General features: G+C 40.4%; 1 protein-coding gene across 6 annotated transcripts; it reads left to right on the top strand.

The window, feature by feature from the left end:
* The first annotated feature begins 3,032 nt into the window (after positions 1-3,032).
* On the top strand, positions 3,033-22,877 carry spsb1 (splA/ryanodine receptor domain and SOCS box containing 1). 6 transcript variants are annotated; one of them, XM_023795900.2, is made up of 4 exons: positions 3,033-3,298; positions 6,620-6,659; positions 15,143-15,874; positions 19,674-22,877. In XM_023795900.2, the coding sequence occupies exons 3-4, from the start codon at positions 15,181-15,183 to the stop codon at positions 19,799-19,801; spliced, it is 822 nt and encodes a 273-aa protein (XP_023651668.1). In that variant the 5' UTR covers positions 3,033-3,298; positions 6,620-6,659; positions 15,143-15,180; the 3' UTR covers positions 19,802-22,877. The 6 variants fall into 6 exon arrangements, with proteins under 6 accessions (XP_023651668.1, XP_023651669.1, XP_023651666.1 ...); XM_023795898.2 differs by having other exon boundaries at positions 3,034-3,298; positions 15,005-15,874; XM_072701927.1 differs by lacking the exon at positions 3,033-3,298 and adding an exon at positions 3,471-3,670 and having other exon boundaries at positions 15,005-15,874.
* Positions 22,878-24,303: the final 1,426 nt, after the last annotated feature.

The following is a 24,303-nucleotide window of genomic DNA, read 5'->3' as shown; positions in this document are numbered from 1 at the left end:
AAGCAGAGCAGTGGGTGCACAATCATTTCACTCTGTTAGCAGCTTTTCTTTCATCATTAAGCCTGAGTGTGGTTTTTATCTGTCGCACTTGTTTGAATGTCATTTGCTGACTAGGATCAGGTGTCACAGGGAGTGTTTTGTGCAAAGCAGCATGCAAGTGAGGAACAGCTTGTGGTCGGGAAGAAGGGTCAGTCAGTATCACCACCCCAAAGGGGTTAGCCTCGCTCAAAGGCCCAATGCTGATATGATTACACTGCCAACCCTGGGATTCAAATCCACAACAAATCCACTAGACACAGTACAGATTCCAAACCCACGGGCTATACATCACCCTGTTAAAAGCTAATGTGCCCTCACTCCCTATGACACCTGATCATAGTCAAATGACATTCAAACAAGTGCGACAGATAAAAACCACATTGAGGCTTAATGATGAACGAAAATCTGAATGACTGGCATATGAGCAGAGCCTTGTGCTTTGAGGGTGGCTGTCAGGGATGATGATGTCATGCCAGTCTAATGGCTGCTCCCTGAGAGAAGAGAGCAGCCATTTTGGAATGAGCCTGTGCTGGGAAATCTGCTAAAATGCTAAAATATTGCACAACAGGCATAGTTTAAACCAAGTCACTTTCAAAAACAAAGTGATTTTTTTTTAAGTTTTTGTAAAGGGAGCACTAGTTTCACTGGTGTCATGACTATCAGCGCAATACAGCAAATTGGGTTATAAACTACAAGAATCAAGCATTTTCAATGAACAGAGCACGCCGCGCCGCCATGTTCTGTATTGAGTGGTCCAAGCCAATGAGTGACTTTTTCCTTTGTCAGTTTCATGTTGTCATCTGTCACCAACACTCTACGTGGGCTGAGGGTCGGGCACTTGTAGAATTTCTCACTGCTATGAAAAGTAAACCATTTGCACTCCCTAGGTGACAATTCACTCAACATTTACCCAACACCCGATATTAATGTTAAAGTGGATTTTATGCATCATGCCGTGGGGCCGTCAGAAAATAGAGGAACTTAAGTTTAGTAAAGCAGACACAGGGAACCTCAATTATTCCTCAGAAGGACAGCACACTCCACGCAGACATGCTTCTCCTGGTTTAGTAGGAATTTCAGTAGACAACCAGTGACTCTGCTTGAATCTTTATCATAAGGGCTGATATTTTGTTTAGTTTAGTTGTAGGTGTTACAGTTACAACCACAGAAACGTGCTGTTGGTCGCCCATAACTAGTGGCATGTAGCTTAATTTAAAAAATGAACAAAAGCTGCTGTGTTGAACTACACCATGGCGGCATTTCCCAATCCGGCCCTTAGGGGCCCCCAGACAGTCCATGATTTTGCTGGGAGCTGGAAGCAAAAACATGGGCTGCCTGGGGGCCCCTGGGGGCCAGATTGGGATACAGTTTGGCTATACCCAAGCATAGCTGTGGAATCCATGCTGCAGGAATGATCAGCTTATCTGTATGATCTTGCCATTTGCAGAAGGTCTTACAAGTAGACTGCAAATAGTTTTAGCAGCTGCAGAAGCAATATTTCCTTGCAACAGAGCCAAACCCATCATCATTTTATTGGCTACTTCTTGCCTAAAGATGGTGCCCCTTCAACTACATTTTCCCTTGCTAGTGTGTTATCAGCTTGAAAAGAGAAAGAAATGTTAATTTATTCAATTTACTGAAGTTATTCCCTTTTTAATATTTATTTCAGATAACAAAATGTAAGCAATTCACATTCACGAGACATGTCTTTCAGTTCATTTTATTGGCAAAAGAACGTACCGGCAGACATTAAACTGTGTAATATAATTCTTCAATTCTGACATACTTTTATAATAATACACACAGACCACTATTGTACTTGATATTCATTTTGAATTATTACACTTTATAATATTAATTCTTACAATTCATTGCCAATGTGTAGGCTTCTATCACTGACAGTACATGTATACATATTACTATTAATCACAATTTTTAGCCAAGTAATTATATTAGTAATTATACTTATTGATAGTATTTTCATTTGTTGTTGCACTCTATATACATAAATTTATTCAGCAGACATGTTTGATCCAATTAAGGATCAGAGAGCCGCATCAGACAGCTACCCAGAAGTAACTGAGTAAAAGGGTCTTGCTCAACAGAGGCATCGCCCAGGCGTGCATGGGATTTAAACCAGTGACCTTCCAAGCACAGGCACAGGGTTCGAACCCACAGAGTCATACACCATCCCACTACAAGGCTGTTGTCTCAGGACATAGCAGAGTAAAAGGCTGCTCATCAGACAAGTGCGTTACAGGGCTGACCAAACTAATTCCCTATCTATGTGTTACTGCAAGGGTATCAGAACAAAATCTAAAGTGTACATTTAGTTCTCTGTGGCCTTGACTTAATTACATAATTATTTATTTTGCATTACATTTGTATAAGTATTTTGTCACTAGATAGATAGATAGATAGATAGTGCAAGAAAGAATAATTAAATAGAGAAATATAGGAGAGACTGCAGGGGTATCAAGCTGCATTGCCCTCAGCTTATTATTATTATCATTATTATTATTATTATTATTATTATTATTATTATTATTATTATTTAGCTGTTATCCATTTTGCATAAGCACTTGTCTGATGCAGGGTCACAGTGAGTGTAGGGTATTGCACGCCCTTGACAGGATGTGCATACATATCATGTTTATACACCGATCCATGTGCATATGCCGGGCCTGGAAGGGCAAACCAAAGTATCAGGAGAAAACCCACATGAAACCTGGGTGAACTAAAACGCCAGGACAGGAATAAAAATCACAGTGCTACCCCTTGTGTTTCCCACTATTGCGAGCCTGAGGAGTTTCAACTAGATTTTTTCCCAACAAATACACAACACGCTAAAATGAATTATTTAATTTTTCTTGGAGTTCAAACAACCACACACTCGCTATGGTGGGCGGTGACATGAATTTGGTGGCGTCGCTGTAATTCGTGGACTTTAATCCAACAGTAGGGACAGCCGCCCCACATGAAGCATGTTAAAATACAGGCGGTGTTTATTGGGGCGCACATAGTAAGTATGAAGTAAGCGCTAATCGGCCGAACTGCTCAGCTGGGAGCTATTTATACCACGTGACTGGAGCGCCGTTCCTCTCGCAGTAGCAGCCATCATTTTACTGAATGCAGAGTCGACCCTGAAAACGGAGTCGAGGGGGATTAAACGAGGAGTCATGGATTAACACGAGAATAAACGGGAAAGCAATCATATGAAAGCGTTTTCGTTATTTTTACAGCTTTTTAAACCTGACAGGTAAAGTATTACTCGAGAGCACAATTTTCGCTGATGATTTTCCTTTTACTAGAATGAAGATGATTTGCCCGAAACACAGCCGATAACCTTATGCCGTCAAATAATACACACGACATATTTTAAGATCGACACCTCACGAAACGCGTATATAGGTCTGTGCCGTCGATTCTTGCATTTCCAGTTGCCGCACCCGAGTGCAAATGTCTCGTTTAACCCCGAGAGTAGTCGAGTACTTCCTGTATTTCAAGCTTAAACTTTTTTTCCCGTCAAACCAAAACATAAAAACTGGATCGTGTTGTGTTTTTTTGCATCTAATTATGCTGACCGTTGTGGTTTACATCGATTAGGTACCACTTTTAGGTTCAGGTGAAGGTAAGGGTATGTGATATCTACTCGTTGCATGTTCAAGTACGCATTCACTACGGAAACCGAACTTTTGTAGGTTTTTAAAAATGTAATTATACATGCTGTTATACTTATGTCTTACTTTCGTTTTGAAAAAGTTGAGTTGACTTGGGTCCTCCCCCAAACAGAGTAACACACTACCACGGTATGTTTATTTAGCGTTTTTGTCTTTATTCCGACCTAGCCCAGTTATATTTAATGACCTTTCTACGTAATATATTGCTTTTGAAACGAATGTTACGATAGACATTGTACTTAAACTCGGTTTTTTTTTTTTTTTTTTTGATGGCTAAATTGTTTGCTTAGCCTGCTTCCTCTAGAGGCGATCACCAGTATAGCTTTATTTGTACCGGTTTTAATATTTTAAATCTTAAAAGGAACAGAGAAGCTTACAAGTTTATAGTCTTTACTTGTCCTGGACGATTTTTTTTGTCTTTAATTTCTTTTCTTTTTTTTTTTTTTTTTTTTTTTACTTTGCAAGTAGGGTTTTTTTTATTGCGCAGTAGTAGTAGTAGTAGTACACTGTCTAAGCAGTCATAACTGTAAATTGACAACTTTTATTATTATTACTAGGCAGCCTACTGGCGTAGTCAAATGCACTGAATCAGATGTTGCCTGAAGTAAGCTAAGAAGTCTTTCTAAATGAGTCCTTAAAGCTTTCATATACAGTGGCAGTCAAACAGTGTGAAGTCCTTTGTTCTGTCACCAGAAACGTATGATGTATTTCATACTGTCGTCTTCATTTTATGCTCTCTTGACATGACAGACCCACCTGTGTGACGTATGTTGTGTATGACAGGTTGTTTTAAATTAGTATCTAACCAAACGTGCTGCTTCAGCTGGTGATGGGTGTCTTTGTAGATCAAAGATCATAGGTTAAAATGGTGGTTTTGTCTGTTCTGTCCTGCTGGTCATCACCCAGGTGGCTGTAGGGATCACTCATTGCATGGGCAGGCTTAATTGGCTTGCAGCCTGTTGCATTGTCTGTAGATTATTGATAGGAGGGCCCTGGGACTCTAGATGAGTCTGGCCTTGGTTAGTATACAGCGCTAGACGAGTCCTGGAATATATGAGTCAAACTGTTCAAGTGTAACCTGTTGGCATGGCAACAGCAATACAGTGTCTGACAGCTGGGTTGTGTGGTCAGGGAATAGTGACGTTTAACTCTGAGGAAACGTGTAATACCTGGAAATGAGGATGTATGAAGTCTAGACAGCAGAACAAGGGTGAGGTCACAGTTTGCCACATTCTTAAATTTAGTACTGTCCCTCCCCCCATGGTTATATGCCATGACTTGATCCTAGGCAACAGACTTTGAATTATTTGCATATAAAATGGAAAGGAAAGTGTAACCTAGTAGTGTTCTTCACTGGGTAAAAATTTAAGTGGTGTCCCACAGACTTTGAAAGCTCTGTATCACATAGTGGTACATCATTGTGGAAATTTTGGCTAACTCCAATACGTTTTTTGTCTAGTATTACTGAAACTGGTAACTGATAGTTTCTGCACAGTTCGTTATTATTTTTTTCTGTATTATCAGAGAAACAGGCAAAAGCAGAAGATGTAAAGGAGAAATGAATGATACATGCATCTTTACAGTCTTGCAGTTTGCCTCAACTCCCTGCTGTCTGAATGGAGCAAAACATAGCCTCTTACAGTATTAAAACATTACAGGTCATAGACAACAACCTGCTTACCACACATTTACATACCTGCTTGTAATCGGTGTCACTGCTAATGTTCACTGGTGATTTTAAACAAAATGAGTGATTTTAAAAGTAACAGCAGATAACTGCTCAATGCATATTGATTAAAGTGTAAATATTGACAAAGATTGATAAATCAGACTGATGCTGATGTCTAGATTTTTAAGTTTGCCCAGTATTGATATATTAACAGATGCATTGTGTATTTCCATTCCCTGTTTCCCACCTGTTTTGTTTTCTGGATCATTTGCTGGTCTTACACTGTGCAGAACTAAGGGTAAAATCTGAACAAATTCTTTATTGAATTAGTTGGTTAAAATTGGCTTCCCTTAGAGAGTGTAAACTTGTGGTTTGTGTGCGTTTTAACCTACAATAACCTAAGAGCAGCATCTTGGTCCTGCAGAAGGTCTGTTTGCAGTGTTTACGTAACTTGCCCTCTTTCACAGCCATGTCACTGCATGTTTCGGCTGACTGCTTTTTTTGGGAACTTTGGGCAGTTGGAGTCTGTTCTGCTTTAGGGAGCAAGAAATGAGAAAATCGGACTTCCAACTTTGCTTTCTATGTGGAGTAAGATTTCAGTTATAGAATGTGTGGCTTTTGCTCTAAGTTCAGTCAGTGCGTGTTCATTGTCAGTAATATTTAACTTGATACAATTAAAAAAAAAATAAATACAAAGGGCTCTGTACTTGTAACTTCATGCATTAGGCATTCAGCAAAAGCACTTTGATTTAGGTAATGGTTTCTCGTGTTAGTTCACAGTTCCCTCTCCTGCTTTTTTTTTTTTTTTTTGTTGATGGCATGGATGAGTGTAAAGTTTGCTGCTTGAAATTAAAGTGAGCAAGTGTTGGCTTTCAAAGAATCTCTTATGACCAGCATTTTGGAAGTGTTTTCCATGGCAACCAATTGTTTATGCTGGTGGTTGAGCTGCTGGGTCACATTGAATGAGTTGATTGCCTTTTTCTAATTTCTGCTAGGTTAAATCAGTCTACAGTAATTTTTTTTTCTTTTGCTTTACCCATTGTTAGCTGTAAACGTATCAGTTTAATGCAGATTTTAATACTTAAATACTCACTTTTTATTCTCCACGCAAGGCCTTGATAGCAACTAGTCAGTGCTAATGAATTGTATAAATAATATAGTGTATGATTTTTTTCTTCTGTACTATAGCATCTGGAAAGTTTGGAACAAAATTATGTTACTTGTTTGACAGGTGCTGAGTCAGGGGGTGTTTGCCTTAGGACAAGCTCTGGGTACGTACCTGAACACAGTACTGAGAGCGATGTGCTTATTTCACTGAGTGTTGGTACTTTTCAGACAGTCAAATGTATGTATTTTGCCATAATAACTCTGTTTTGGTACTTGGCTTTTGGGTGCAAGTTACTAGTAGTGTAAGATGGCTCTACATCTCAAGACTGTACAGCAGCTTAACTGAAAGACCTGTGAAACAGTTTCTTTGCTTAATTTATACACCTGTTAAGTTGTCCCTGATTCAAATTACATGTAGCTGACACGTCTTTATGTTCTATAATGAACAAAATTATTATAGGAAACTAAGGAGAGTGTGAATAATAGTCCTATTAACTACCCAAGAAGTGCCAGAATATTGCTTTCCCCACTTACTTTCCCTGCTAAGGTAGTTTTCATGATTAGTCAGACCTGTTCTAGTGCAACTAATGCATTCCTGAAAAACCTTGCATTCAGTAAAGTAGGTTTTTGTGCAGAAACAGAAACATAGGGTTGGGGAATGCTACTCTGAAATTTAGAAACTTATGCCAAACTACACTAAATAAACTGATACCAGTGGCCAATATTGTAATTGTATGCATTTAAAAAAAAAAAAAAAAAAAAAAAGAAATAATACAATAATTATGTCATAAAAATCTATGGGTCTTATGAGCCTCACGAGAATTGCCTAGTAACTGCTTCAACCGAACTTGGTGACTCGTTGTTTGCCGAGAGTCAGGAGTAGTGATGGCCAAAACGATGCTTCATGAACCATTTGCTATATTTTATGACCCCGATAGATGGCGCTCTTGGTGTACTTTGGGACGTGCTTTGACTCCTTTTTTGAGTACATCAAATGGTTCATCTACCATCATTTTGGCCGTCATTATTTGGAAGTAGTGAGCCACAGCCCCAATGCAACCAGGCATGCACACAGCACGGATAAAACGGATTATGGTATGTGGAGGGGCACTGAAGGTAACATGGCTATAGTCAGTCTACAAAAAGCAAATGTAAGTGAATTTTTAAAGTTGCACTTTTTATGATTTGTCAAATATTTTAGATTTTTAGAATCTGACTTTTGATCTGTGCAATGCGGGGATGTTCAAAAGGTTTGATTCTTGATTTGAAATCTGGTTTGACCATTCACTGAAAAGAATTTTTTGAAAAGTGATTCATTCACAAATTGAACATCACAATCATTCATGTGAATAGCTGTTTTTGTGTGAAAGTAGTGTTTATCACTAAGACCACATCACATTGTAGTGCTTTTTTTCTCCAACTGAAAATCACACAAATACAAATGTGATCTGTGTTGTATTGGACATGGGTATTAATATATCATTCGCGTTAGAACAGATTCACAGTGGGGTATTGCATCTTGTAGCAGGACTCTAACTGTGCTGTGGAATCATCTGTGGAACTCTTCCTCATGCAATGAACAGAGCTGCTCAAAATGAGCTTATCCTGACCTTCCTTGAAGCTTTAAGTTTTAATTTCTATACTAACTAGAGAACCTACCAAACTCACCAGAACTAATTTCATTGAAATTATGGGAGTTTCCCTAATAGCCTATACCCTCTTAACGTAATCAATCCACTTAGAATAGCCTATTTTGTCTAACTGGTAATCTGCCCATTGGAGGGAGTATACCATAGATGTATGCGAATGATCAGTGCAGGACTGTAAGATGGGGACTGACTGTCTTGGATTGGTGGTGATTAGATCGGTATTGAGCGCTTGACTTTTGGGTTTGGCTATTTAGTTTTGGCAATTCACTGACTTGACTAAGATTTTGACAGTGGAACCTGATAAACTCTGTTCCAGATATGAATTGTTTTTTTTTTAATACCTTATTTTGAGGAACACCTTCTAACTGGTACAAAATTGCTGCTAAGTCGTATCCCAAATTATACAATCATTTATGGTATATTCCAGGGCGTAAACTAATCATGATGTTTAATATGACATTGAACCAGTTTTCCCCTCAAAGGATACAAAACATGAATATATTTAAAATAACCTTTCTGGCTAATATTCTATGAATATGAGTCTGATGATAAATTCACGAGTTTCTGGCTTCAGGAGGGGCCTGAGAGTGTCCTCTGTCAGGCCCCATCCACTCTCAAGCCCCTACGTGATTTCCGTTCGGACGACAGAATCCGTCTTGTCGCGTTAGATTACGACTTGCCGACTGCCGCTATAGAATCCATCTTGTCGCGCATATAATTCTTAAAACGCGGTATGCATAGCTTAACAGTTTAAAAATTAATCATCGCATCAAAATACGCATGTGTTGAACTCCTCTCCTTACTACAGGCAACGCATGTTTACCTTAAAGTCCTAAGACTAGTGCTCGGTCAAAGTAAACTTTATAGTCATCTCAGCTACTGTATATACAAGTAGTATATAGAGAGACGAGATAACATGGCTCCAGCTTTACACAGTACAAGAAAAGGCACTTAAAATATACATATAAATAATATATAAAAAACGTAAATTTTAACCTAAAGAAACAAAGGATTACAAGACGAGTAAATTTTAATTTAAATGCTGACATTATTAAAGTACGATATTTCGATAGTACGATATTTCGCGGCATAAATATGGCACAAGAAAATAATTATTAAAAGTACATATTAGCTACAGTATAGTCTTTCACAATAATAACACATTAGCACTATTTATTTACACACATGTACAATGGTATTGTTCAGGTTTGAGATGGATTCTATCGTTTTAACGGAAATTACGTATTGGGGTTTGGGAAGACGGATTCTGTCACTTTAACGGAAATGATGCTGGGGCTTGAGAGTGGATGAGGCCTGACAGAGGACGGACGCTTTCATGCCCCTAATGCAGCCAAAACCTTTCTCGGTAAATTAGTTACATTTTAAAAATGGTGGTTTCTTCCATTTTCACACAAGGTGGGGTAAATCACACATTGTAGGCATGCAGTCTAACAAAAATGGTCGGCCCACGCTTGGCAAGAATATCGCAATGCTCCTCCTGGGACCTTTAGGGAATTGGCATGTGCTCATTCACGTGAGCAGGCTCCCTGTTTTTTCCTCCAGTATTCTTTTAATAACCTGCACTGAAACTAGCAGTGTCTTTGTAGTGTGTAGCCATTTTGCATGGGGCTTATACAGCTATGGAATGGGGCCATCAGATGCAGTCTCATATTGGGCTGCTCACTGGCTGCCCTTTTAAGCTGTCTGTGTGTTTACTGCTGCTGAGTACAGGAAAAACTAGCAAAAGGAATCATTGTCACTTTCTCAGGTGCCCCCTCGCCTTCATGCTCATACCGGGTGTTTAGTGTGGAAAAGCCGACACGCTTAACCATTCACCTGTAGGACATTTGCAGTGGATTCCTGTCCCACTGCTGGAGGAGTGGCCTGTGTCTGCGGGGGCTCCACCATTTTCAGTTTCTACTGACTGTTTTGCTGTGTCGTTTTTTGGCTAGGGACGGCCTTTCTCTTTTTCCAGGTTTTATTTTCTTAGTCATTACTATTATTAGAAACATATAGAGCATATAGCCTGTTGTTTATTTGTATACCCATATAGGTTATGTGGCAATATAGTCCAATAGTCCTGCATCTTGTGATTTTTAGGTAGTGTCATATTGGCCATAGCTGTATGTATCTCTTGAGAGCTTCACTGCCTGTGAAGCTGCTCCTGCATGTGGGTGAACGCTGTCCCTAGGGCGCCATAATTACCCTGGCAGTGCACCCAGCTAAAATCCAGTGCAGTAACCAGTCACAACCTTCACAGACTGTCAGTCTGGGGCATCTGGAACTTTCTAAGCTAGTGAATGATCTGTACTGCAGTGATCTAATGAGAGTGTGAAACCTTCAGTTGGATATGATTGTGGTGGCTTTGGTCCCACAGACTCCAGTGCTGTGTGAATCATGAGCTCCACCTGGACCAGTATTCAGTCCATAATCGTTCAGTTATGATTCTTCCATGACCTCTGCCTGCAATGTATTTGTGGGATGACTATGTTGATGAAATGGAGGGAAGGAGGTTTTTGATTTACAGACTAGGCACACTATGCAAGCCCCAATTTGCATGAGGATTAAGTGGGGGTTGATGGTCAGGACAAGAGGCCCCAGTGTTGCCTGTGTCTCCCCCCCAACCCCAGAAACAAGAGCTCTGCATGCATTTCAATCAGGTCTGGCTGGCCCTTCCAGCTGCGGCTCCTTAAAGGTCAGCTGCTTAGTTGTTCTTCAGGAAATGCATCAAAAAAAATCCCCAGCCAGCACTCTTGTGGTTTAAGTACGCTGTATGTGGGCGTAACCTAAGTTTTACAGTGAACTTCTCCACACCTTGCTTTGAACCTTTGCTGTTTTGGCCCTGCTGTTAGTGGGGATTTTCTTCACACATGAGCGCATGCTCACTACTGCCACCTGGGACCCACTTCAGCGTGATCATCCTTGGCTACTCCCCATAATCAAGCTCACCTCTGGGACTGCCCAAGCTGTGCAGTTGTTATTCCTCTGAGGTAAGTGCTGGCAAACGTTCAAGTGCCAGCTTGTTACATGAGATTGAAATTTTTAGCAGGAAGCTAAAGTTTCTCATCTGGATGGTCAGGTGGAAGTGACTGGTTCAGACTGCACAGGGTGTGCAAATTAACATGTCTCATTCTTTCTAAAGGCTGGACAGCCATTGAGAGGGACATTGTTTACATTCACAGGCTTGCCATCCCCTGCATGGTTTTGCCTCTCCCTCTGTTTAGCCTTCAGTGGAATGACATGACCCATTTAAATGGTTGTTTACTTGCAATAGAAATGGGGCCAAAACCCTTCTCAATGAACTCTTGTCTACAATTCAATTAGGCTGCCTCTCCTGCCTGCCTATTATTCATGTACTGTTCTGCAAGGTTCTTTACATTTGGGGGATGTGTGTAGTGACACTGACAATTCAAATTCATCCTGACCATGTTTTTAACTATTATTAAAATATATATATTTTGGGATTGTCTCTTTAAGTGGTAGTTCTGCTTGTTGTGGTGGGGTATTTGAATATGTATGTGAGATGTAAAGTTCAAAAACAGTGCTGGGTCATTCCATGTCAAATCCTCACACTTTCGGACCTCATCGTCATGGATTTTAATGAAACTTGGCATGCTGATTTGGTCACATGAGTAACTCGTGAAAATGAAATTGGGCGTGTCTTTGATTAATATTGACTATGACTGACTGGATATATTTACCTTAATATAAGCTGCACAGAAATGGTCCTCATGTCGTTTTAAAGCTATTGTCCAGCTCTATAGATTGAACAAATAATGCCCTCCCCATATGAATAATTACTATGTAATAACTGATTAAAATATTAAAAATTCAATAACAAAAAAAATCTATTTCAAAATTGATAAATTTTTTACTAAATCTAGCTCATAATATCATGAACATTCCCAGAAAATTTGGTTTTTGAGTTGAGATCATTACTTATGTGAAATGTGTATCAAAAGACTTATGGACTTTTTTGCTAGTTGAATGCGCATTTGCTAGGAATGTATTCCATTTACGTTTCTATGTATATATTCTTGAAACATAAGTTTAGGCCAGTTTGTTTCTTCCTCCTGTTTGGATTTTCCAGTGTCACTAGGGCATTATTTGTATTTGAAGTTCAGTAAATAGTTGAACTGTTAGAGGATTATATGGTTTTCATGCTTACATGGGTGTTAGCTGTATTATTTTGATAATACTAGAGACGCATCAATCCAATGTTTGAATTTGTATTTGCGCCGATCCCGGCCTATTTGACAGATCAGGTATCGGTTTTATGTGTCCGATCTACGTCCAATACTTATCTAGCTTTGGCAGTCTCTAGAAAGATAGGTTTAGTACGAAATAGAAGCTATTTGTACAATCAGTTGCATGACAGCTCCTTTCCATTTTAGATGTTTGTTGCGGCATTCAAGCTGAATGCTAACGCTGCCACTTAGCCTCTTTGCCACTCAGTGGGTGTGAGCGCAGTGACTTCCACCTGCAGTGACGTCATATGCATACCCATGGCAGTACGAGGAACGTAAAAAAAATCAGAGGGTGACTATCTGGAAGTATTTTACGCTTTTAACAGCAACTAGTAGTACAGTGATTTGCAATATTTGTAAAAACAGTTTTGACAGGTGGAAGCAGCGTTTAGTAGAAAATCACACTAAAAGCACACGCAATTGTGTGGGACAATGTGAGAAATATGAAAAAAGCAATGAATGATTTGGGAATTGCTTGCTTGGCTGTTTTGCGCTACAAATTGAGATACATGAGGGGCTGCAATCACAGTGAAGTGATGCTGTTGCCAGTGAGAGAGAAATGGTGGTGGGCATTTTAATCATTCGCCACTTTACTTGCTTGGAAGGAATTCAAATTGAATTGTTATTTTTGAGTGCCTCAAAAATGTGTAAAATATTATCTACAACTGAGGTGGAACAACTGTTGTATTCCTCAATTTTGTATAGATGAATTTAAAATTTCAACTTGAAAAAGATGGGACCTGTCTGCTTTCTCATGTGGCCCTTTTGGGGGGGGGGGACACACACTGCATAGCCAGTGGCCCCAGCGGTGAATTTTAGACTTGTTTTATGCCTTCAGCTGGACTTGTTTTACTTATTGGTGACCGGAGGCGCTAATTTAGCTGCCCTGCAGTTGTGTGCTTTCTGAAGGACAGCACTGCATAACTCGTGGAATCTTTTTGGGACGCTCCTGCACCATGATGCCTTGCCTTGTGCCTGCTGCCACTCTTGATTTTCTTTTGATTTTCAGCCCCCCTGCATAGCTTCAGGCCAGCTTCAGGCCAGCTTCAGCCTGTTGTTTTCCATCAGTAGGATATGGCTGCTTAGTTTTAAAAGTCAGACATTTTTAATATTTCCTTTCCTGTTATCGTTTGTCTAGACAAGCTTTATTCTAGGTTTTTCTTTATTTCCCTCTCTCCCTTTCCTTCTCTCCACTCATCTTTCTGAAACTGTTCATTACAAAGCCTCACAAACACCTTTCATGAGTGATTGGTAACAATAACAAATGTTCATAATTCTCAGCTTTGCCCTGCATTGTAGTTTTTGTGAATTTGTTTAGCTGCTTCTGGTTTTCATTTATCTTTCCCACAGCCTTTCACAGCAGGGCATTGATTGTAAAGTGGTAATGTAATTATGGGGGGGGGGGGGGACTTTTGGGGAAAAGCCTTGTATTGTTGGGTTTTATGTGGGGTTTATTCCATTAGGATGTAGGACTTAACAGCTACTGTTGCAGTGGACTCTGGTGTAGATTAAGGCTGGAGTCAGAGATGTGAACTTTCAGTTCTGTCATTTGTCATTTCAGTGGGTCCTTTTCAGGGGACATTTTGATTTTATGTGCATCTAATATAATGTTGGACATAAGTTACCTTGGGGCGACTTGTGAAAGGCACTATACAAAAATGACCTGAATTTTAGAAAATAGAAATTTTTCTTCCCTTAGTTTGGGTTCTGGGTAGTTTCTCAAACATTTTATATACTTGGCAGACATTTTTGTTCAAAGTGACAGAACTGAGAATTAGGCAACATCTTCTGTTCAATTGGAGTAAGGGCGTTGTTCGTGGGCCACAGTGAAATCACTCTTCCAGCAGAGGGATGTGAACCAGCAACCTTCCAATCATGGGCACATAATTTTAACCCAGAGAGCCACTCGCTGCCCCAGCTGGAGGCAGAGTCATGGTTGTGTACATCAGCCAGTTAATGTTGAATTTCTATGCAAATGTATAGTTTTGTAATACAAGTGTCTGTTAAGGGCTCTGCTTTTGCTCTAAGGTGAAGGGCTGGAGGGTGCTTTGGGAGGGCTATGGAGGGTGCTTTGGGAGGGCTATGGAGGGTGCTTTGGGAGGGCTATGGAGGGTGCTTTGGGAGGGCTATGGAGGGTGCTTGAAGTTCAGAAAGTAACAAGCCATTTTTAAAATTTGTGTTTTTTTTAAGCTGCAGTTATTTGAAGTGTGTATGTAATGTAACCTTTTTTGTCAAAGTGCCTTCAATGCATACTGAATCCCTATGAATGGGGAGATCTGTTTGAAATGTTAGCTTTTAATGCTAGTGTTTCAAATTTCTTCCCTTTGAATAACATGCATTCTATTTCCTCTATGCGGACTTTGATGTGTTTAGCTGCTTTTGGTCTACTGTACATGCAGGGATAGCAGAGTAAGTTTTTGGAAGGAAGACTGCCAGCAGTCATAGCTGCTAAAAAAAACACATGCTTAAGGCTAGATTATGTAGCGTTGCTCATTCCTGGAAAGCTGCTTCTCTGCTGGTTCACTGTGCGCATGCATGGTCAGTGGGTCTTCGGTGTGGCTTTGATTATGGGCTGGGAGATCGCAAACTAATCGTTTTTTCTTTTCTCTGCAGGTGGGTTCGACTGATTGTACTGTAGATCCCCTCCCCCTCCCCCCACCATTACTTGGCCTGTACTGCCCACGACTGGATTTGTACTAGTGATACTCTGCAGTAAGGGTTGCCTTTCATTGTGTTCTGTTGCCCTTTAAGGGGGGAGGGCAGGTGAGGCCTTTAAGGCCACCCTGAGCATGGGCCAGAAGGTTCCTGGAGGAATACGGACTGTGGACATGCGGGACCCGGCATATCGGCCCCTGAAGCTGGAGCTGCAAGCCCTGGACTATGCAAAACCGGCCCGCCTGGACCTGCTGCTGGATATGCCCCCTGCTGGTCCAGAGGTGCAAGTGCAACACTCCTGGAACAATGACGACCGTTCACTCAATGTTTTCGTCAAGGAGGATAATAAGCTAGTTTTTCACCGACACCCTGTGGCCCAAAGCACGGATGGCATCCGTGGCCGGGTGGGCTACACTCGTGGGCTGCACGTGTGGGAAATCACCTGGGCAATGCGCCAACGAGGCACCCATGCTGTGGTGGGAGTGGCAACAAGTGAAGCCCCCCTCCACTCAGTGGGCTACACTGCCCTGGTGGGTAATAACCATGAATCCTGGGGCTGGGACCTAGGTCGGAACAAACTGTACCATGATTGCAAGAACCAACCAAGTAGAACCTACCCAGCCTTCTTGGAGCCGGATGAGACCTTTATTGTGCCAGACTCATTTCTAGTAGTCTTGGATATGGATGAGGGGACACTGAGCTTTGTTGTGGATGGACAGTACTTGGGGGTCGCATTCAGGGGACTCAAGGGCCGGAAGCTTTACCCTGTAGTCAGTGCAGTGTGGGGGCACTGTGAAATCCGCATCCGCTACGTCAATGGACTGGACCGTAAGTATAGTTTGTCCTGTAAATCTGTAAGGAACACTCTGGCTGTGTTGTGGTGGGGCTGGATGGGCTCATTTTCTGTGCTGAAAATTCCACAGTTAAAATGCATCTGCATGATTTAAAAAAAAAAAACAAAAAACAGTGTGGTACTTTGGAACCTTTATTCTCTGAATAAATTTTTTAGGCTGTGGGTAGATTTTTCTGAACAGTTTGTTCCAGGTGATGCAGAAGCACACTGCAGTAAAGTTGATTCTAGAGTCTTTTGTTGCTGTACTGCTTTCTACAGGAAGGCCAAATGGATATCAGACGTTAGATGTGGTACAGTACAGTTCACATTCCTTCTCCCAGCCTCAATTGAACCAGGTTCTGTGACAGCTTGTGCTTGAGAAACAAGTAAAGAATAATATCCCAAAAACAACAGTACAATATACTTTGTTCCATTAAGCTTAAAACCACTAATGGGAATGTATATGAATTTTGTGTGTTGCGTGTGCATGTGTACACATCTGAAAGTCTTTGAGTCTCTTGGAGTAAGTTCAGGTTTTGAACTTGAATTTAGACATTGAATACAGGCACGCCTTAACGACTAGGTCGTTAAGTGTGGACCCACCCCTTACTGATATTTCAAGCATACTGTACTGGTAGTGGGTTTGTCAGCCATCTTGAGATATTGATTTAATGTCACCATTGCACCGTTTATTACATTTTTAGTATATTAATAAATGTCTATACAGTTGTATACTGTATTAAACGGTTCCTGCTACCTGTTTTCTCCATATGTGGCCGGTGAAAATGAGTGAACTATAATAAATAAAACACAGAAAAGACTTTAGGATATCTCTTATCTAGCATAGCAGTTACAACAAGCTGGCCGATAAATGCTAACGTTAATAATCAATGGAATTACGAATAGACACACTAACATATGTAGGCATGTATTGAAAATTAACATCCATGCAGTCCAATGAGCGTTAGTGTCCAAACTAAACCAAACTAAAACGGCACATAGAAAATGTCACTTGTACATATTAACTAAGATAATAAACAAAAAAAAAATGTACAGCCATTCCTTTCGAAGACGTAAGAAAAGTATAAGACACAGGAAAACTTTAACCTTCCCCACATCTGTGCTTTACGTGCTATTGGAGGTTCCCAGTCCCGCAATACAAAGCATATGCATGGAAAAGGCAACATATCTAAATGCACGTTGTAATTGGTCCACATTTACTTATCGAAAAATAGTGACGTTGGTATCCATGTTCTGGCATGTAGTTTTATTACAATATTAAACAACGGGTACAAACTAACACAAAATATATAGGGAAAAAAGCTAAAACTTTATAGTTACATCCTAGAGGGAATGTTCTGGCATTTGTTTAAGCAACGATTACGAATATCCGGTGCATAATTATGTAGCAGTGTAAAATCCACCTACTGTCTGAACTATATTAATCACTATCTGCTCCTATCCCCTTGTGTGTTCTATGCAGCAAACTCTAGTTAGTGAGGCGAGTGAGCAAGTGGACATTTTGAGCATTGGGTTTCTCTTACGTGTGACGTATTCGAAAACCAACAATGCTACGTTCTTACATCAGTGATTCGAAGTCAGAGCTGGAAATGACATCACACCCGAGTTAAATGTGGTCTAGTACAAGTCAGAAAGCCACTTGGCAATACCAGCGAACCGTTTCAAACCGCAGAATTTCTTGCTTAGTCAGATACCTTGTTGGATTTAAGGTATCCCAGTTTTAATGACTGTCTTCATTCACTTGCATTTAGCCGAGACTACCTTAAATCTGACAAGTTCTCCGGCTAAGCAAGAAATCTTGCTTTCTGAAACAGGCCCCAGTTCTAGCAGGGTTCATTGTTAGCCGTTGTTAGCAATATCAGTTAATGATAATACATTCTGGTACTTTGCACATAGAAACACTGTAGCAAGATAGTCCACAGATAGTGGTTGTACAGTACTCTGTGTACAACCAGTACTGAGCTACAAATAAGATGCAAGTGCTAATAAACAGTATATAACTACAGCTTTCACTTCTGTTGGTGATGGGTGCAGCCATCTTGAATTCTAAGTGTGGGGTTGCAGAGGTTCATCCAGCTTTAGGAGGAGTTTCAGTTGAAATTTCCAACTGTGAACTTGGAAATTCTGACTTCCAAGTTCAATAGAATGCAGTACAATTCATTGTGAACTGGTATGAAAATAAGACTCGACGTCAGTAGTGTGGCAGTTGTTCAGCTATAAACTTTGTATCTGTAAACTTCGTCGAGCCACGATCGGCACTTATTACGACAAATCTATTTAGCCCCCTTTAAAGGGATGCATCCAACACAACTTGAATATTTTAGATTCAAGATTTAATGTCCATTTTGAAAATGGTGTCTTTTAATGCAATATTGTTTTAAATGGTGCAGATGGATCGGTCGTAAGACTTGTTCGAGTTAGTGACTTTTTTGTGACTGAACCGCTCAGTCGAAATGTGGTCTGCTTTAATTCTTGGATCTTAAATGGTAAACAATGACTACACTATCAAGTCTGGTTTAAATTTTAAAATACTACTAATCTTCTTACCAAATTATAGGCATAAATAAATGTCCGTATAGCACCAAAAAGCTGGCGTCTGTCATCTGAAGCCCTGGTGATCATTGCACATGCGCAATATATCGATATGATATCATCCAGCCCTAAGGCATAATGATAAAAAGTGTGTAGTGGCCACGTTTTATTACAGTAGCCCCTCCCTGATGCGTTGCTAGACCTACCGGGGATAGCCACAAAACGTTGAATGATAGCAAACAATCCAAAGGACCCACATTATATTTGTATAGGTGTGTGTGTGTGTGTGTGTGTGTGTGTGTGAGAGAGATGATAGTGATGGAAAATCCTGCTTTTTATACTCAAAGGATGAAGGAACGGTGTGGTGGGGGGAAAACAACCTAATGATACTGATACTTTTTTTTTTTTTCCCCCCTTCTTTCTGGGACCAAGGTAAATCATGGTTAACTAATACCGTGGATAATGTGGTCAAGATATAACAATTTTTAAGTCATGAGCGGGGCTCCGTACGTCTCGTTGGTTGTGTAAAAGCAATAAAAGAGCAGCCATACAAATTGAACAAGTTTAGCTGTGACTTGTACTGTGTGATGGCCAGTTAAAGTTTGGACATCTTAACCTATCGTAAAGCTAAGAGAGTTTTTACGATTTTGGGAAGTTAGGATGTCTACGGATGGAATGGACAGAATGCGGTTCTAAATGAGAATTCAATCGACTAGTGAGATCAGTTTGTTGTGACTTAGTTTGCAATTTTAACCAATTCAATGTTTTGTTTAGAATCTGTCCACTAAGTTTGATGGATGACTTTGACAGACGGATTTAATGTTAAACTGTGATAACAGCAACCAATTTAAATGATTTAAAACGTTTAAATTACATGTTTATAAATGATTCTTTAAATTGCATTTATTTTTTGAGCATTGTCTCAAAACACCCTCCATATAAATTGTCTTTCTTAGATTTTTCACATATAGATTACCCATATACATTTTATTGCTGGTTCTTTAGATGCAAATGACTGATATCAGATATTTGGTTTTCTATGGACTTCCCTAATTAGAGATTTGCCAGATGTAATGTTCTGCAAACATTCTACAGGGATTTCAATTTTACTTATTTATTTTTTTTAAACATCCCTTTCAGGCTCTGAATCAGTTAGGATATAAAATCAAATGAACAGTTGGCTCTAGGACAATGAACTTCACTGACTGTTTTTTGATTATAAATTCTGATCCTTTTCTGCAGCGGAACCCTTGCCCTTGATGGACCTGTGTCGGCGTTCTGTGCGTCTGGCACTGGGGAGGGAGCGGCTGGGTGAAATTCACAGCCTACCCTTGCCAGCTTCCCTCAAAGACTACCTGCTTTACCAGTGACAGTCCTTTTATACCCCAGTCTAGGATGCAATACCTGTTTCACTGAGAAGAACTTTCCTCCAGGGACCAATGAGAGCCCCATCTGCAAGGAGCAACTACTCTGCTATAGAGGCACCTCTGTCCTTACCTGGGGAAGGATCATCCTTCTTACAGAGAACCTTGGACACAATCACCTCTGTTCAGATCTGGCATCTGGTTTTTCTAACCTTTGCTGTTTTTATTATCACCTTAGCCACCCTTATTTTGGGTGTTTTTACAGTTTTTCTTATTTCACTCCCTTATGTTTGTGGAAATAAGCATTGCTTCAGTCATACTGGAAATATTTATAGATATGAAGCACTGATTCAGGGTCTCTGACTAGATTGAACGAGTCTCGCCTTGCCTTCATAAAATTCTAGCATCGCTTGGGAATGTTTTTGTTTGCAAACCATAGTTCTGGTTTTAACAGAACTATTTTTGGTCCTTCAAATGTCTCACCATTTTAGCATTTGGAAAAACAATGGTCTTACTAACTTTCAACAATTCACAGTTGATCAGTACTAAAATGCAACTGCTGGTCTAGTCACATTTTCTGTCCGGAGTTTCAGATCCTGCCCAAAAGGTCATTAGACAGTGTGTCATCAGACCCCTAACGACAGTGTGAAGTAAGACTTTTTCTCCAAACAGTTATGGAAGACTGATAGCAGGCGGAAAAAAGTAACGGTATTTGCGGTGGATTTCACTTCTGTTATGGGTGCTACACGGTTCACATGCGTCCCCCAGAACCAGCTGCCCTCCATCATTGCTGCAATATCTGAAGTGCCTGTTTGTGTAATACTGCTTGGTTTTTAAAGGTTTTTTTTTTTTTTATGAAATCACTGTGATTGTATTACCACACCCAACAAATTACCGAAATCTAATGCTTTCCCCCCCCCCTCTCCCTAATTGTGCCTACGTTGGTCTGTGAATGCTTCATGAGGAATGGGCCTTGATGTTTAAGCTTGCAATCCTGAAAATAGACTTGTAGATAAATGTTCCTAATTGTAAAACTCAAGACTGTGGGAATTGCAAGGACATTCATATTATTATTATTATTATTATTATTATTATTATTATTTTTAACTTTTTAGATGTGTGGAGAGCCTTGCACTCCGCTGGCATTGGCCCATGGTACCTGTCACCCTTCCTGCTCAGGCCTGCACTTGTTTGTATTCAGTGCTGTAGATCATGTTGGTAACTACCTAATAAAGTTTATAAATTAAATTTGTTGTCCCTTATGCATATTAAGTTTTGTTTTGGTTCAACAGTCTGTTGGGTCAGAAGCATCTGAGCTGCCGTTAAAAGCCCCAAGCAAAGCCGTGCTTGGCCCATGCTTGGCCCGTGCTTGGCCCTGCCCTGCTACTCTGCGTGCGGTTTCGTGTGCAGCAGGAGTCTCGTTGTTGTGCATTCCGTCTAGCGACGCGGTAAGCTGCACTGCTTCCTCTGCCAGACGACTCACTGTGCCGGCCTGCACCAGCTGCACAGTGATGCCGTCCTTTTCGCAGAACTGCGCTGTGTCCTTTCTGCACACCTCTCCTCGAGGCTGTGCAGCTCTATCACCTTCCTGGGTTGAGGGGGGAGGTACAACTATATACTGTTTCTGTAACTAGCTTGGAGTCTGTTTCTTAGTTATGTCTGATCTATGTGGCCTTCATAACACTCCACAAAGGAGATGAGCTTAAGCCCTGCTCTCTAGGCTTTGGTGAGTGACTCACTTGCAGCTTCTGTTCAATACGATTCTGTAATTTTGTTATAATATATGAGCAAGAAACATTTTCAGCCTGTGTGTTAAGCTTCTTGTTAACAATAACTACGTGTGCTTTTACGGCTTTTTCTGTGTAGAATTTGTGCCATTGGTAGCTATGTTCCCCGCGCTGCACCCTATGCCCTAGCCTGACACAGACCTCCCCAGAAATTGTAACTACAGGTGACAGAGTTTGGCACAGAAGTAATAATCAGCCTTAAGGAACCTGTGGGATCTTCCCTTGGCTGGTGTAGGTTCTAGGTAGGTTCACATGTCTGTGGTGAATGTTTTACCATTTAGTTCTGGATCATTTTAATCAGACTTGTGCCTGCAGGTTGCATTTTAAGATTGCTTATTACATTCTTAGTTTATAGTAATTTTGAATCAGTGGTAGGGTTTTGATTTGCATATGAGGTCAAGCTGTGTGGTGACAAGGCCACTGGCCACGTAAGCATATCTTTGTTTGATTACCTTGCAGTTTTAATTGATACTTAAATTACTTTTGTCAAATATAGCACTGGTTTAACCCCCATGCCCAATGTAACAGAGGATTTAATTATTTGTGTAGTTTTTGGTCATTTTTGCAAGATGTCTGCTTTCTCAGAGGCTTAAATTCAGCTTAAATTCAGCTTAAATTCAGCCTAGTCCCCCAAGACCAGGAAAAGTTGCTTTTCAATGTTCTCCCAGCACCATGCTGACTTGCTTATTTATGTTTGTCATACCAAAGCAAAGCATTATGTAATAGCTTGACAAAATGTAACAAATTTCCATCACATGATGTGATGTTATTACCTAATGTGTTATTTACCATGCAGCAAAGCATCATGTAAAAACTCAACAAGATGTTATTTATATGTATATAACATCCTGTTGAGTTTTGTGAGTGTATAATATAGCTACATTACGCTATTACCAATGTCATCGTTATCAGTTTGTTACATTTTGTCGCTTTATTACGTAATGTGGCATTGTGTAATATGCATTGCTACACACCTCTTTGGGAATCTCTGTGATTATTCTCAAGGTGGCAGAGAATGGTACTGTGGTCAGCCTTCAGTAGGTCCCCCGCCCTTTAAGTCATCCAGAGTGTGATAAGGGTGATATTTTTGTACTCTGGGCTGCTTCCTGAACAAGTAGCCGTGGAGCTGTTTGCACACTGGTTTGTAACTCCATGGTGAGGTGACTTTCTAATGTGCAGGACGACAGGACAGTAATGTGTTTGTGGAATTGAAACTGCATGCATGACTGATTTTCCTGATAATGAATGTCTGTTGGATTATTTCTATTATATGAATAAAAACTTTTAGCAAATGAGTTATGATGTTGCTTGATGTTGATGTGGCACTAATGTTAATCCAAATGACTCATGAGCTTTTCATTTCTGATTTTCATTTAGATGGTTTGTTAGGATGGTGTTGCATTCTTACAGTTTCTAGTTAATGGCATGTTTAAGTTGACTTGTGCAACATATTTGTTCTTCAAATTGTATACAAGTGTCTAATGAAAATATCTCAGCTTAAATATATCTGCTTCCAGTTAGATTTTTTTCCTGGAATTTATAAGCAGAACTGCCACATTTTCCACAAGCTGTAATCATTTAGCAGTTTAACGGTTAACATTCAGAGAATAAGTGATCAGATATAGTACGGTTATGAATGTGTTAATTACTTGGTGATAGTGTCTGTTTATGCCACACTGGATTTCTCTAAGCCAGAGTTCTGCTGAAAAAATGATTTACCACATAGCTCTGTTCCAATCAGGAATACTGACCGGTACAGTGGCTGTGTGGCTTAACCCAGGAAGCCTGTGAGAGAGTGAGTGCAAAGATTTATGGCATGGTGCATTTGGGCTGGGTTGCTGAAACAAGTTTTTTGAAGAGGAGGCGTGATAATCAACCTGCTTCTATAGCTGAAGAGCTGCAAATGGCAGAGTAGCCATAACACTGTCAGGCTCCTGAGCAAGAACTTAATCCAGAAACCTGCTCCAGAGCATCAGGATAAATTAATGATTCTGCACTCTGACCTCAAGTTCCACTTTCACTTGTTAGTTCTCACACTTACTCTTCTATGAGAAAAACTATGTGAAAACCTAAGGAATTCCTATCTGTATTTATTTGCACTTGTATACTAGTCAAAGTATTATCGTTCTATGATGAAACAGCCCATGACTAACCCAAGCAGCATAGACCTAGAGGCTGTTATATACTCCAGACAGGATGAAATTTAGGTACCAATTATTGTAATAGCCTGTCCTTGAACTGCTGTTGGAAACCTGAGCAAAAGGAGAACATGCAAACCCTCCCACACAGAGTCGATGTATCGCTTTAGGGCACAAACCACACCAGCAAAAGTCAACTGGCAAAACGGGAGGGGGCGACTGACAGCAAAAAGCAGCCTGGGAATTTGCTGTCAAATGGTCACCACCTGGGGGGGAGGGGGGTATATATTGGTGGCCACCTGGAGACTAATTGTGATCATATATAGGCTATATAATTTCAGTGTTGGGGGGGGGGAAGCCTGCCCACCAGGAACACTCTCAGTGGCTGGTCTGATCCTGCAAAACCGTAACGTTAATTCATATGAGGCCTCTGGACAATGAGATGGAAAATATCATCGCTTTCTTAGTTTAGTGTTTGAAAGTTATATGGTTTTATTTATCTATTAATATTCTACAGGCTCATTTGTCCAATCGTGGCCATCCAGAGCCTGAAAACGATGGTCATGAGGCAGGAAACAACCCA

Source organism: Paramormyrops kingsleyae, chromosome 18 (genome assembly GCF_048594095.1).
Source record: "Paramormyrops kingsleyae isolate MSU_618 chromosome 18, PKINGS_0.4, whole genome shotgun sequence".
In the NCBI taxonomy this organism is placed as follows: domain Eukaryota; kingdom Metazoa; phylum Chordata; class Actinopteri; order Osteoglossiformes; family Mormyridae; genus Paramormyrops; species Paramormyrops kingsleyae.
The sequence above is the reverse complement of the archived record's forward strand: the minus strand, read 5'-3'. Positions and strand labels throughout refer to the sequence as shown.

Bases quoted from the DNA above. Each gene is read 5' to 3' on its own strand.
- spsb1 (XM_023795901.2), top strand. From the start codon at position 15,181: ATGGGCCAGAAGGTTCCTGGAGGAATACGGACTGTGGACATGCGGGAC. The intron at 15,875-19,673 runs GTAAGTATAGTT...CCTTTTCTGCAG, and splicing joins CTACGTCAATGGACTGGACC to CGGAACCCTTGCCCTTGATG.